This window comes from Corythoichthys intestinalis, chromosome 10 (assembly GCF_030265065.1).
Source record: "Corythoichthys intestinalis isolate RoL2023-P3 chromosome 10, ASM3026506v1, whole genome shotgun sequence".
In the NCBI taxonomy this organism is placed as follows: Eukaryota; Metazoa; Chordata; class Actinopteri; order Syngnathiformes; family Syngnathidae; genus Corythoichthys; species Corythoichthys intestinalis.
The window spans coordinates 42,506,052-42,518,265 of NC_080404.1; the positions used below are offsets into that span (position 1 = coordinate 42,506,052).

The 12,214-nt window shown below is 38.5% G+C and overlaps 1 protein-coding gene across 9 annotated transcripts in view; it reads left to right on the plus strand.

Annotated features, from left to right (window-relative positions):
* Window positions 1-12,214, plus strand: part of LOC130922838 (cilia- and flagella-associated protein 46) — a 100,070-nt gene that overhangs the window by 52,671 nt on the left and 35,185 nt on the right. For all 9 annotated transcript variants that reach the window (XR_009064584.1, XM_057848001.1, XM_057848000.1 and 6 more), the window contains 14 exons: window positions 449-515; window positions 611-746; window positions 825-1,008; window positions 1,351-1,504; window positions 1,870-2,093; window positions 3,342-3,440; window positions 3,557-3,715; window positions 3,822-3,970; window positions 7,312-7,410; window positions 7,492-7,552; window positions 10,440-10,580; window positions 10,671-10,871; window positions 10,941-11,047; window positions 11,221-11,403. Coding sequence is in view for 8 of the 9 variants with exons in the window: in XM_057848001.1 (XP_057703984.1) it covers window positions 449-515; window positions 611-746; window positions 825-1,008; window positions 1,351-1,504; window positions 1,870-2,093; window positions 3,342-3,440; window positions 3,557-3,715; window positions 3,822-3,970; window positions 7,312-7,410; window positions 7,492-7,552; window positions 10,440-10,580; window positions 10,671-10,871; window positions 10,941-11,047; window positions 11,221-11,403 (1,964 nt within the window). In the remaining variant the exon portion in view is untranslated. The remainder of the gene's footprint in view (window positions 1-448; window positions 516-610; window positions 747-824; window positions 1,009-1,350; window positions 1,505-1,869; window positions 2,094-3,341; window positions 3,441-3,556; window positions 3,716-3,821; window positions 3,971-7,311; window positions 7,411-7,491; window positions 7,553-10,439; window positions 10,581-10,670; window positions 10,872-10,940; window positions 11,048-11,220; window positions 11,404-12,214) is intronic.

Consider the following 12,214-nt stretch of genomic DNA (forward strand, 5'->3'; position numbering starts at 1 on the left):
TTATTTATTTATTTATTTATTTGTTGATTATCGCCATTTTAGAAAATTGTAAGTAAAGTGTCACACGGGGTAATGTTGCTTGGAGTTCTGCTGCCTTTTAGTGGGTAAATGAGGAGCAGCATTTAGTGTGTAAGCTACTTCATATGCTGGTAGCAGTGCTGCTGACCAATTCATTAAGTCTGTGTGCGGGCCAGACGTTATTGAATTTATGACAGAGGCTGGGGGCAGGATGAAATTTGACCACGGGCCACATTTGGCCCCCGGGCCGGACTTTGGACATGTCTGTTCTAGACATTTAAAATTTGTATTGCATAATAAGACTTTTTTCCATATATTGTCTGTGTATGTATTGTTAACACACCTTATAAGGGTCAAGTTGTGCATATCGTCTTGGCCTTCTCCATCCAATTCAATACTATCATTTTATTGTTTTTCTTTTTAATTACAGAAACAGGACAAAGTGAAACAACCTCAGAAAGGAGTCCCTCTTGGAAGTTCCAAACCTGAAGCACAAAGTAAGAGCTGTTTTGAAGGAGTGCTCATGTCTGAACTTAATAGACACTCCTTCAAACGACTAAATTTGGATATGTTCGTGTGCCTCTCTGAGCAGATGAAGAAGTCCTAACCCTTAGATCATCAATGTACTGTCTGTTGCTTCAAATATACATTGATAGAACAGATTTAAATGGCGCTTTGCAGCTGTTGGATAATGCTGTTAGAGATATGCCTGGCACTAAACACCGACTGTAAGAGAAAACTGATAAAACACTGATTTAAAAAGAGAGGCGATGAAACCAACTTCAAACGTCTTCTGTATTTCACAGACTTTTGCTGAAATATCGCATACAGATGAAGGCTCGGCTGGGGGAGAGTGTATTGATGGACATGCAGACGCTACAAGGCAAGGAAGAGCAGAATTGTTCATTAATGTGGCACAAAGCAGCTCTGTGTTCTTGCAATGAAACACAGCAGATGACCTGCTATCAGAAATCAGTAACATCTCTCATGGTAAGTCAAGATAATGTAGCAATGCTAGCAGAGATCCCCTATCTTCTGATGGAAGCATTTATTTTGCCTCTAGACTTTGGGGTCCGTAAAAAAATACATGATATTTTAGAACTGATAGGAACATTTATTCTAAGTGTAGACTTTGAGGGCCATTAAAAACATGAGAGCTTTGTAGTGATATAATTTTAAATGTAGCGTTTGAAGTTCTTTTTGAGATTCTACCCCCATCTTGTGGAATTGTAGGATCATTACAGCTGTTTTCTCTCGGAAAATTGATAAAGGGAATGGGGTGTATGGTGGAATAAAATTTATTTCGCGGCTCCTCTCTGTTCTTGATTAAAGTCTGAAGAAAACCAATGGCAAAAGGTCAGCTTCCTACTTGCATTTGGAGCATGGTTGTACTGTCACAACATGTCTGCAGAGGAGGCTCAGCACCAGGTTCAATGGGCCATTGACATTCTTCTACATTTGGCAACAGGGCAGTCAGAAAAATCAGGTAACAATGAATCACTAAATGGTTTGCTCTTACTTAAGTTTATTTGCCGAATTCACTTATTCTTTTGACGTTCATTTGTACAGGTGTAGCCGTGTCAGGTTTTATTACTGCTTAGGACCATAATAGTTTTTTTTTGTTTTTTTGTTTTTTTTTTAAAGCATCTTTTTATCTTTTGTGAAAGCCAACTTTCTTTACATGAGGCAAATTCTGTCAAACAAAGTTTAAATAAAATGTCTTAATTTAGGGTTGTTTAATATATCCACTAAACAGTAAACATCACCTCTTTGTGTGATGTAGTCGCTGCATAACATTTCTTTCTGTATCAGACATCACTTATGTTTGGATTTTTGAATTTCTCTGTCTAGAGGACGAATCTAAGGAAATGGATCTAGGCTCGTCAAAATGTGAAACTCTGGCAGTTGTTCAAGGACTGTCATTCACACAGACTGTGTCCAGTCTGAAGGAGGTGCAACGCCTTGACAGCTTGGTGCAAGCACACACTCTGCTTGCTGTCATGGCAGACAGAAATTCATCCGAGCACCAGTTTAACCTGCTCCGAGCATACGACTTCGTACTACAAATATGGCAGGTGAGCATATCAGGGGAAAATGTTGTCTAGATAAAAGTTTTTACATGCTTAACTGAATAATGAAACGCTCTTTCTGCGTCCACAAAACGTTGATCAGGTTAAATTATTACCGTAGTTATTAGACAACCCGCAGTGGAACTCATGTCAAAAAACTAGGGCTGTCAAACGATTAAAATTTTAAATCGCGTTAATTACAGCTTAAAAATTAATCAATCGTAATTAATCGCAATTAATCGTAATTCAAATCATCTATAAAATATGCCATATTTTTCTGTAAATTATTGTTGGAATGGAAAGATAAGACACAAGATGGATATACAGTACTGTGCAAAAGTTTTAGGCAGGACACCTGCCTAAAACTTTTGCACAGTAGTGTATATATATATTTTTTAATCATTAAATTTATTAGGATCATGGAAGCTTCCACTTGGGGAAAATATATACATACAGTATATCCAGTATATACATAATATAATAAAAAATATATATATATATGTATATATATATTCAACATGCGGTACATAAGGACTGTATTTGTTTTTTTATATCAATAAATTAACAAGATAGCATTAACATTATTAACATTCTGTAAAGCGATCCATGGATAGAAAGACTTGTAGTTCTTAAAAGATAAATGTTAGTACAAGTTATAGAAATTTTATATTAAAACCCCTCTTAATGTTTTCGTTTTAATAAAATTTGTAAAATTTTCAATCAAAAAATAAACTAGTAGCCCGCCAATGTTGATGTCAATAATTACTTACACAATGCTCATGAGTGCTGAAGCCTATAAAATCAGTCGCACCCAAGCGCGAGCAGAGGGCAGCAAAACTCCACAAAACACAATTAACAAGTGGGCATTCACTGTACTGTCATTTAAATCTGTCTGAGCGGGGCATGTGCGTTATTTGCGTCAAATATTTTAACGTGATTAATTAAAATAATTAATTACCGCCCGTTAACGCGATAATTTTGACAGCCCTACAAAAAAAAAACAGATCATTTATTGACCGCTTCACTGCTTTTGTTAACATTTTGTCAAAATATTTAGCATTTTTATTATGTATTGATGCAAGCAACTACAATTGTTTTCCAACCTCTTTCGTGACTCCTAAAATTTTACACGATGCCGGTTGCCAATTCTGAGAGATTAAAACAAGTTGCCTCCTTACCAAACCCATCATAGACTGACCTAAATCAAGCTATCTGGCATGTACACTTAAATTTGGAAAATGTGTATCTCAACAGGTCTCGGCAGAAGTTGTTTCTATGAGTCCGGGTGAGAATGTTAAAGGCCACTCTCCCAATCCTGCTGGGAACAAAAAAGACAAGGCTAAAGGCAAAAAAGTTAGAGATGTACTACTAATGTACTATAACAGATTTTCGTCATTTGATTGTTTTAACATGAGGCTCCTGTCAAATATACAATACATTAATTTGTGTGTGTCTCATTTCTTGCCCAGCCTTCTCCAACAGCGTCGACTCCCAAACCTGTCTTGGAACCTACTCTTCCACATACTCTGGAGTATTGGGTTAAATACACTTGCCCTGATCAGGTCCGCTACACGTTCAAAACAAATTGTAGCATGCAGTGCATCAATATTCACACGATTACTAATCAGGTAAGGTTACTTACTATACATTCTTCATCCAATGCAGTACTCCAATAATAGAAAGTGATTTTTTTATGTTTTTTTTTTTCATATTATTTTATCTACTTAACTTTAGACCCAGAGCTTGTTTTATCTTGATCTGCTGGAAAAGGAGCTTAACTCACTCTCACTGAGCCACCTGACACTACCCATTATGCACCTTGCAGAAACATTTGCTCATGATCTGTTGGATAGGAAAAGCCTTTCTGATTTGTATCGACTCAGGTAGAAACACAGACACATTCTTGCTATACTGTGGATGGCTAATACTAGTTACTTCATCTGAAAGTTTTGGTTTAAAATGTGAAAAGGCAAAGGTGGGCAAAAATATATTTGTACCAAGAACATCGATTTACACTGCTGGCCAAAAGTATTGGCACCCCTGCAATTCTCTCCGTTAATGCTCAATTTCTCCCAGAAAATGATTGCAATTATAAATGCTTTGGTAGAAATATTTTCATTTATTTTATTTTATTTGATTTTCCTCATTTGTTATTTATAGATATTAAAAAAATAATAATAAATGATGATCATTTTACACAAAATTCCAAAAATGGGCCAGACAAAAGTATTGGCACCCTCAGCCTAATACTTGGTAGCACAACCTTAAAGTGATCCTTGATCTTTAAGACAAGTAATTCTTAAAAGATAAATATTAGTATGAGTTATAATAATTTGATATTAAAACCCCTCTTAATGTTTTCGTTTTAATAAAATTTGTAAAATTATTTTAAGTGATAGGTCGCCATTCTTGTTACGTCGCAGTGCGTGACGTCACCGGGCCGAACTTCCAGTGTGTCACTCTTAGCTACCCCAACATGTCGTCGGTTCTGCCCTTCCAATTTGAACCAGATCGGAAAAGTGAAGAGCAGGACAGCACTGTCGGTCGTTCACAAGACGAGCAGCAAAGGCAAAATGAGAACAGGAAATACAGTACCTTATAAGAGAAGAATTGGGCAAAACTGGTGATGTACTCGCTGCAAGTGCGTCTCAATGATAACGGAGCAGAGAGAGTATACTGTTGAGAACGCTGGTTTTTGTTGGCAGATCTTCAAGGTGAGATATTGCGTTTTCAAACTTATCCCAGTATAATTATGTAGATTGTTAGTGTCCAGAGCTGTCGTATGCTTTACATACAGTACAAGCCAACAGTTTGACGGGAACAAATCCTGGAATTGAGTGTAATCCATGTCTTGTACATTGTAACGCGTGCATAAAAGTACCAAAAAGGGGAGAAGCTTCCACTTAGGCACATTTATTCACACAAAAAAATAATATTTTCACCTTGACCACTCGTCACTCGGGAGCTTAGCGGTACGCACACACGCGTTCCTAGGCGAACGCCAACATAAAAGTAAGGTCCATGTCAGAGTCACTGTCGTCACTGTAGCGTGCCATAGTGCTGTAGTTATTTGGTATGATTTGGGGAAAACTCACACGATGAATAGTCAACAAAAAAAGATAGCAATAGTAATCCAAATCCGCGTTTTTTCACTCACTCGAAGATCCAGGAATTAGACCGATCTCATGACAATGTTGCAACCGCGATCAGGTGGTCGAATCTACAAAATAGACTGATCCCAAAAGCCGCGGTGGGACCGTCGGATCCAGAAATTAGACGGATCCCTACTTGACTGAGGATCCAGGAAAAATGTTCGGGCGCCAGTTGTAACGCGTGGTAGGTAGGATACGAGCATACAGGGACCAAAAAGGGGAGAAGCTTCCACTTATGCACATTTATTCAGAAAAAATAATAATTCCACCTTGACCACTCACGTCACTCTACTTGTTACCATTTGACTGGAAATTGCATCCAAAAGCAGCACATCGTGGCATTTTACTCAGCGAGTTTAGGCAGCAATACGCAATTGTTGTACACGCTACACATTTGGAAACATCCCATTTACGTCATCACTGCGAGCCCGCAAAACATGGCGCCAACTATCGGTCAAAATATGTACTAAATATGATAAAATATTGCCATTAATTCAAAATTTTATGTGTTTCTAACAACATATTTTAGTACAAGAGAACAATTGTGGTTTATTAAAGCCTACATGTATTTAAGGTAGAGGATCACTTTAAGGCAAAATAACTGTAAACAACCGCTTCCGGTATCCATCAATGAGTTTCTTACGATGTGCTGCTGGAATTTTAGACCATTCCTCTTTGGCCAACAGTTCCAGGTCCCTGGGATTTGAAGGGTTCCTTCTCCAAACTACCATTTTCAGATCCCTCCACAGGTGTTTTATGGGATTCAGGTCTGGACTCATTGCTGGCCACTTTGGAAGTCTCCAGTGCTTTCTCTCAAACCATTTTCTAGTGCTTTATGAAGTGTGTTCTGGGTCATTGTCCTGCTGGAAGATCCATGACTTCTGAGGGAGACCCAGCTTTCTCACACTGGGCCCTGTTTTATGCTGCAAAATTTGTTGGTTGTCTTCAGACTTTATAATGCCATGCACACGGTCAAGCAGTCCAGTGCCAGACTTAGCAAAGCAACCCCAAAACATCACGGAACCTCTGTCATGTTTGACTGTAGGGACCGTGTTTTCTTTGAAGGCCTAGTTTTTTTCCCCTGTAAACTCTGTTGATGCCTTTTCCCAAAAAGCTATACTTTTGTCTCATCTGACCAGAGAACATTCTTCTAAAACGTTTTGGCAAATTCCAGCCTGGCTTTGTTATGTCTCTGGGTCAGACGTGGGGTCTTCCTGGGTGTCCCTTTTCATTCAGACACTGACGGATAGTACGGGTTGACACTGTTATACCCTTGGACTGCAGGACAGCTTGAACTTGTTTGGATGTTAGTTGAGGTTCTTTATTCACCATCCGCACAATCTTTAGTTGAAATCTCTTCTCAATTTTTCTTTTCCGTCCACATCTAGCGAGGTTAGCCACAGTGCCATGGGCTTTCCACTTATTAATGACACTGCACACCATAGACACATAAACATTCAGGTCTTTGGAGATGGACTTGTAGCCTTGAGATTGCCCATCTTTCCTCACAATTTTGCTCCTCACGTCCTCAGAAAGTTCTTAGGGTTAGGTCTTCTTTCTTTACTCCATGCTCAATGCGGTACACACAAGGACACAGGACAGGTGGAGTCAACTTTAATCCATTTTAACTGGCTGCAAGTGTGATTTAGTGATTGCCACCACCTGTTGTGTGCCACAGGTAAGTAACAGGTGCTGTTAATTACACAAATTAGAGAAGGATCACATGATTTTTCAAAGGGGGCCAATACTTTTGTCCGGCCCATTTATGGAGTTTTGTGTAAAATGAAAATGATTTTTTTTTTTTTCAAATTCTCTTTTGTGTTTTTTCATTGCAAGCAAAATAAATGAAGATATTACTACAAAAGCATTTGTAGTTGCAATCATTTTCTGAGAGAAATTGAGCATTATCTGACAGAATTGCTGGGGTGCCAATACTTTTGGCCGGCAGTTATGGACGAAATTTTAATAACACCAGTTTATTTTTTTAATTTCCACAATATGAATAGAAAACACCCAACATCATGTAATATGTGGCTGTCGTATAACTCTTTCTGCCCTTCTCACCTCATTAGAATAGTAAGGACCTGCTGTCAGCTTGGCATGGAAAGTCATTCCTCATATCATGAGAGTCTCCTGAGCTTGATGAAAATGCAAGAACAAGAGCAAATCAGGTATGTAATGGCCACTGTGTATTTTTTTGTACTCAAAACGTTATTCAACTACAGTACATTATATTATATTCATCGCCATAGGTGCCACAGAGCAATCACTCTTTTACAGGAGAGAAGACGCCTCTACAAATCGCACAATCAGGTCAGCCCAAAAGGTTTTCTGCTGTAATGGTACCTAAAATGGTGATGTTTCACAAACAGGATAACTTTGAACTTACACTGTGTTCCATTTTTTTCCTTCATTTTCCTACATAACATAACAACAGATTGTGGTGATTTACAGTAATTTTCAGACTATAAGCCGCTACTTTTTCCTTCATTTTGAATCTTGAGGCTTATAGTCCAGTGTGGCCTATTTGTTGATTTATTTGGGTTAATATGTAACACTTTATTTGACAGCGGCGTCATAAGACTGTCAAAAGACATGGCACTATCATGGGCATTACTGAATGCTTATGACAGATGTCATTAAGTGTCATCCGGCAAATGATCTCACTAACTCAGATCTTTTACATCCATTCAAAAGTGAGATCATTTGCCGAATGACACTAAATGACAGGTGTTATAAGTAGGGCTGTCAAAAATATCGCGTTAACGGGCGGTAATTAATTTTTTAAATTAATCACGGTAAAATATTTGACGCAATTAACGCACATGCCCCGCTCAAATAGATTAAAATGACAGTACAGTGTAATGTCCGCTTGTTACTTGTTTTTTGGTGTTTGGGTACAACTGATTTTATGGGTTAGTACCATGAGTGAGCATGGTGTAATTATTGACATCAACAATGGCGAGCTACTAGTTTATTTTTTGATTGAAAATTTTACAAATTTTTATAAACGAAAACATTAAGAGGGGTTTAAATATAAAATTTCTATAACTTGTACTAACATTTATCTTTTAAGAACTACAAGTCTTTCTATCCATGGATCGCTTTAAGAGAATGTTAATAATGTTAATAACATCTTGTTGATTTATTGTTATAATAAACAAATGCAGTACTTATGTACTGTATGTTGAATGTATATATCCGTCTTGTGTCTTATCCTTCCATTCCAACGATAATTTACAGAAAAATATGGCATCTTTTATAGATGTTTTGAATTACAATTAATTACGATTAGTTAATTTTTAAGCTATAATTAAACTCGATTAAAAATTTTAATCGTTTGACAGCCCTAGTTTTAAGCATTCATGAATGCTCATGACAATGTCATGTTATAATTATGATTGTCCAATGAGTCTTATGGTGCCACTGTCATATAAAGTGTTACCAAATCCCGTAACTAGCAATTAATAAAACAACTGGGACAGTAACTGAAGAAATAATTAGAAAAGAACATTAATTTTATGGTTATTTACATCTGTTGTGCTGCAGTGCATGCTAGGAGGCACGATGGACAACAACAGTGTTGACAGCAGGTGGCAGCTGAGGTTGACTGTCTCCCACATGGGAGCAGTGATGGCCAAATTAAGCTTCTTGAAGCAATGAAGCTTGGAACAAATGCCGTTTTCGTGTCAAATTTAGTGGGTGGCGGCATAGACTTCATAATGTATTGACAGGACACGGGGCGCGAGGCCGATAAATAAAGGGCCTGCATTGTTGGCGAGGCTGTCAAAATTGATTGAGTGGAATTACAGACAAAGAGCTTTTTTCATTGAAAATTCCTGTGAATAAATGCTTAAATCCCCGAATTCTTTATAGATATGGACGTGAAACAGTCCCGATTCTTGGTTAAAGGCAAAAGCAAATGTGCAATTAGTGTTTATTTTACGTAAATATGTTGAAGTACAATGCCAGTCTGGTAGTGAAAGTAGCTAGCGGCCGCCTGATGTAAACAGAGCTTTTCCGTTGAAAATTATTGTGAATAAATGCTTAAATCCCTGAATTCTTTATAGTAATGGATGTAAAACAGTCTCGATTCTTGGTTAAAAGCAAAAAAACGTACAGTTAGCATTTATTTTCTGTAAATATGTTGAAGTACAATGCTAGTCTATGTTAGGTCCTCTTCCCATTCCTTCTGAGACCTGCCCACCTCCGGCAGGTGCGCATGTTTTTATTGAGTGCAGGTTGGACGACAGACGGGTGGAGCGGCCACAGGTGCTGGCATTGCCAATCAACCATCCATAAAAGCCAGTGGACGCCTCCACCTCGTCGCCCGATCAACTCGCCTGTTTCCCACGTCAGTTGTATCTCGCATTCCTATATGATATCTTTGCTCACTGGCTTACGACTTCCTTGCTCTCGTCCCAGGTCCTGTTTTCTGCGCGCCCCTCGTCGGATTCCACGCCTGCCTTCCTTCCGAGCCTCCTCGTCTTACGCCAGCTCATCTACCACGAGCCAAGTCATCCACCCCAGCCACATTCTCGTGATCGCCAATAAACGATTACTCCTCTCACCCCTGTGTGTCTGCTCTGGGATCCCCTCTTGCTCACGTAACCCTAACAGTCTGTTAGTGAATGTAGCTAGCGGCCGTCTGATGTAAACAGAGCTTTTCCAGTGAAAATTCTTGTGAATAAATGCTTAAATCCCCGAACGCTCTATAGATATGGATGTAAAACAGTCTTGATTCTTGTTTAAAAGCAAAAAAAAAAAAAAAAAATGGGCAGTTAGCATTTATTTTACGTAAATATTGCCAACTATGATGGCAATGCAGTAGCGGCTAATTTCTCCCACTGATTTTTTTCACAACGTTTCAAAATGCATGCATGGTATGAAAAATATAATAATTACTTTGAATCCTCGAACAAATCACTCCTAAGACAATCCTTCCTATTTGTATACGGTACCGCTTTCGTATTTTTTCAACAGAAATTCGGGGTTTAATCGTTGCGTGCGTGTGTTTGTGAATAGCTCCTCTTGATGTGGGTGGCCCCCTACTTGAATGCGAGGCGCAGTGAATGACCGATCTGACCCGTCAATACATTATGAAGTCTATGGTGGCGGCTTACAAACATTACAGTACACAGTAACACAAGCCACATGTTTACCTTGCTGTCAACATTTCAATTTTTTTCACCCTTTACAGAAAACCAATACGGAGTCACGTTTACAGAGGAGGAATTCATTTCGATTGGATATTTGGGTTGATAAAGCAGATGCCTGCATAGAGATGGGACTGTATCAAGGAGCCAGGCAGCTCTTGGCAGAAGCTCAATTGGTTGCATTGGTGAGTTGATGGAATAGCCAAATAAATTAAAAAAATATATACATAAATAAAGTTTAGATCTTGTAGTGCATCTTTATTTTATCTCATTAGGAGTTCGATGATCAGACTGTGATGCCAAGAATCTTGCTCAGTATGGCTACTTTAGCTTGTGAGGAACACAATCATGCAGAGGCCCTGTATCTTTTGGACAAAGCTCAAGCCATGACTGGGGACGAGCACTTCTGGTACAAGTTCACACTCACAAAGGTTGCTGCTGTGGTAGGTCAGAGACCCCAGGATGCACAAACCAAGGTAAAGAAAACCTGTAAATAGACTATTATTTTTCCAAAGTTTTTGACATTAACACATTTATTTTAACAGATTGATCAGATTATCAAGCAGGGATGTGAGGCTTTGACAGTGGTTCTGAAGCAGCGCTTAAACAGAGTCTCAGAGATCACATTTTTAATTGAATCATTAAAAATGAGGTAATTGTACACATTTAGCCAACAAAATTATTTCAGAGATAATTGGAAAATACTTCAAACTCTTATTAAATATCACTTAAGCCAGGGGCAGTGGCATTGGTGGCAGTGTCTGGAGCATGTGGGTTTGTTTGCGACATCTTCAATCTGATAATGTAAATTGTACCCTGTTCTAGAGGTGCCATTGAGTGTATCTGTGCCATTTCTGGCGGTGAGCCAGGAGTCACACTCTCTACTAAGGAATTCCAGTTGTTGAAAGCTGCCTGTGATACCCTCGGGCAGTGTGCAAGCGTTTTCACTCAACTCAACTACAGAGCCTATGCAGCAAAGAGCCATGAAGAATGCACATACGGCCTGAGGTCAGTTAGAGCAAAGTCAATATTTTGATTGTACTCTATTGGCACTGAGGCAAATGTAGACAATATAATGTTATTAATCTTAATGACCAGCTACTAGGGTGAACTCAGGTTAATTAGTGTTCACCAGGGGTGAAAGTGGGCCGGAACGGGCCGGAAGACCGTACCAGTAAAAGATTCAAAGGTAGAACAGAGCGGAATGGTGCTTTGATCCCGAAAATATGACTCCAACTGTCAAAACCCCATGTTAAAAAAAAACTGACAGGCTGCCACACATGCATATCCTCTCCAAGAAGAAATTATCTACCAACGTCAGATTTACGTACCATGACAGAGTATTAGGGCCAAATAAACCGGAGGAAACAAAAGGACCACGTGATTAAAGTCGTACTACTGCTATGAGGAAAAAAAAAATATATATTACTAGGGCTGTAAAGATTATCGCGTTAACGGGCGGTAATTAATTTTTTTAATTAATTACGTTAAAATATTTGACGCAATTAACGCACATGCCCCGCTCAAACAGATTAAATGAGAGCAGTGTCATGTCGACTTGTTACTTGTGTTTTTTGTCTCACTCTGCTGGCGCTTGAGCGCGACTGATTTTATGCACCATGAGCATTGTGTAATTATTAACATCAACAATGGCGAGCTACTAGTTTATTTTTTGATTGAAAATTTTACAAATTTTATTAAAACGAAAACATTAAGAGGGGTTTTAATATAAAATTACTGTAACTTGTACTCAAATTTATCTTTTAAGAACTACAAGTCTTTCTATCTGTGGATCCCTTTAACAGAAAGAATGTCAATA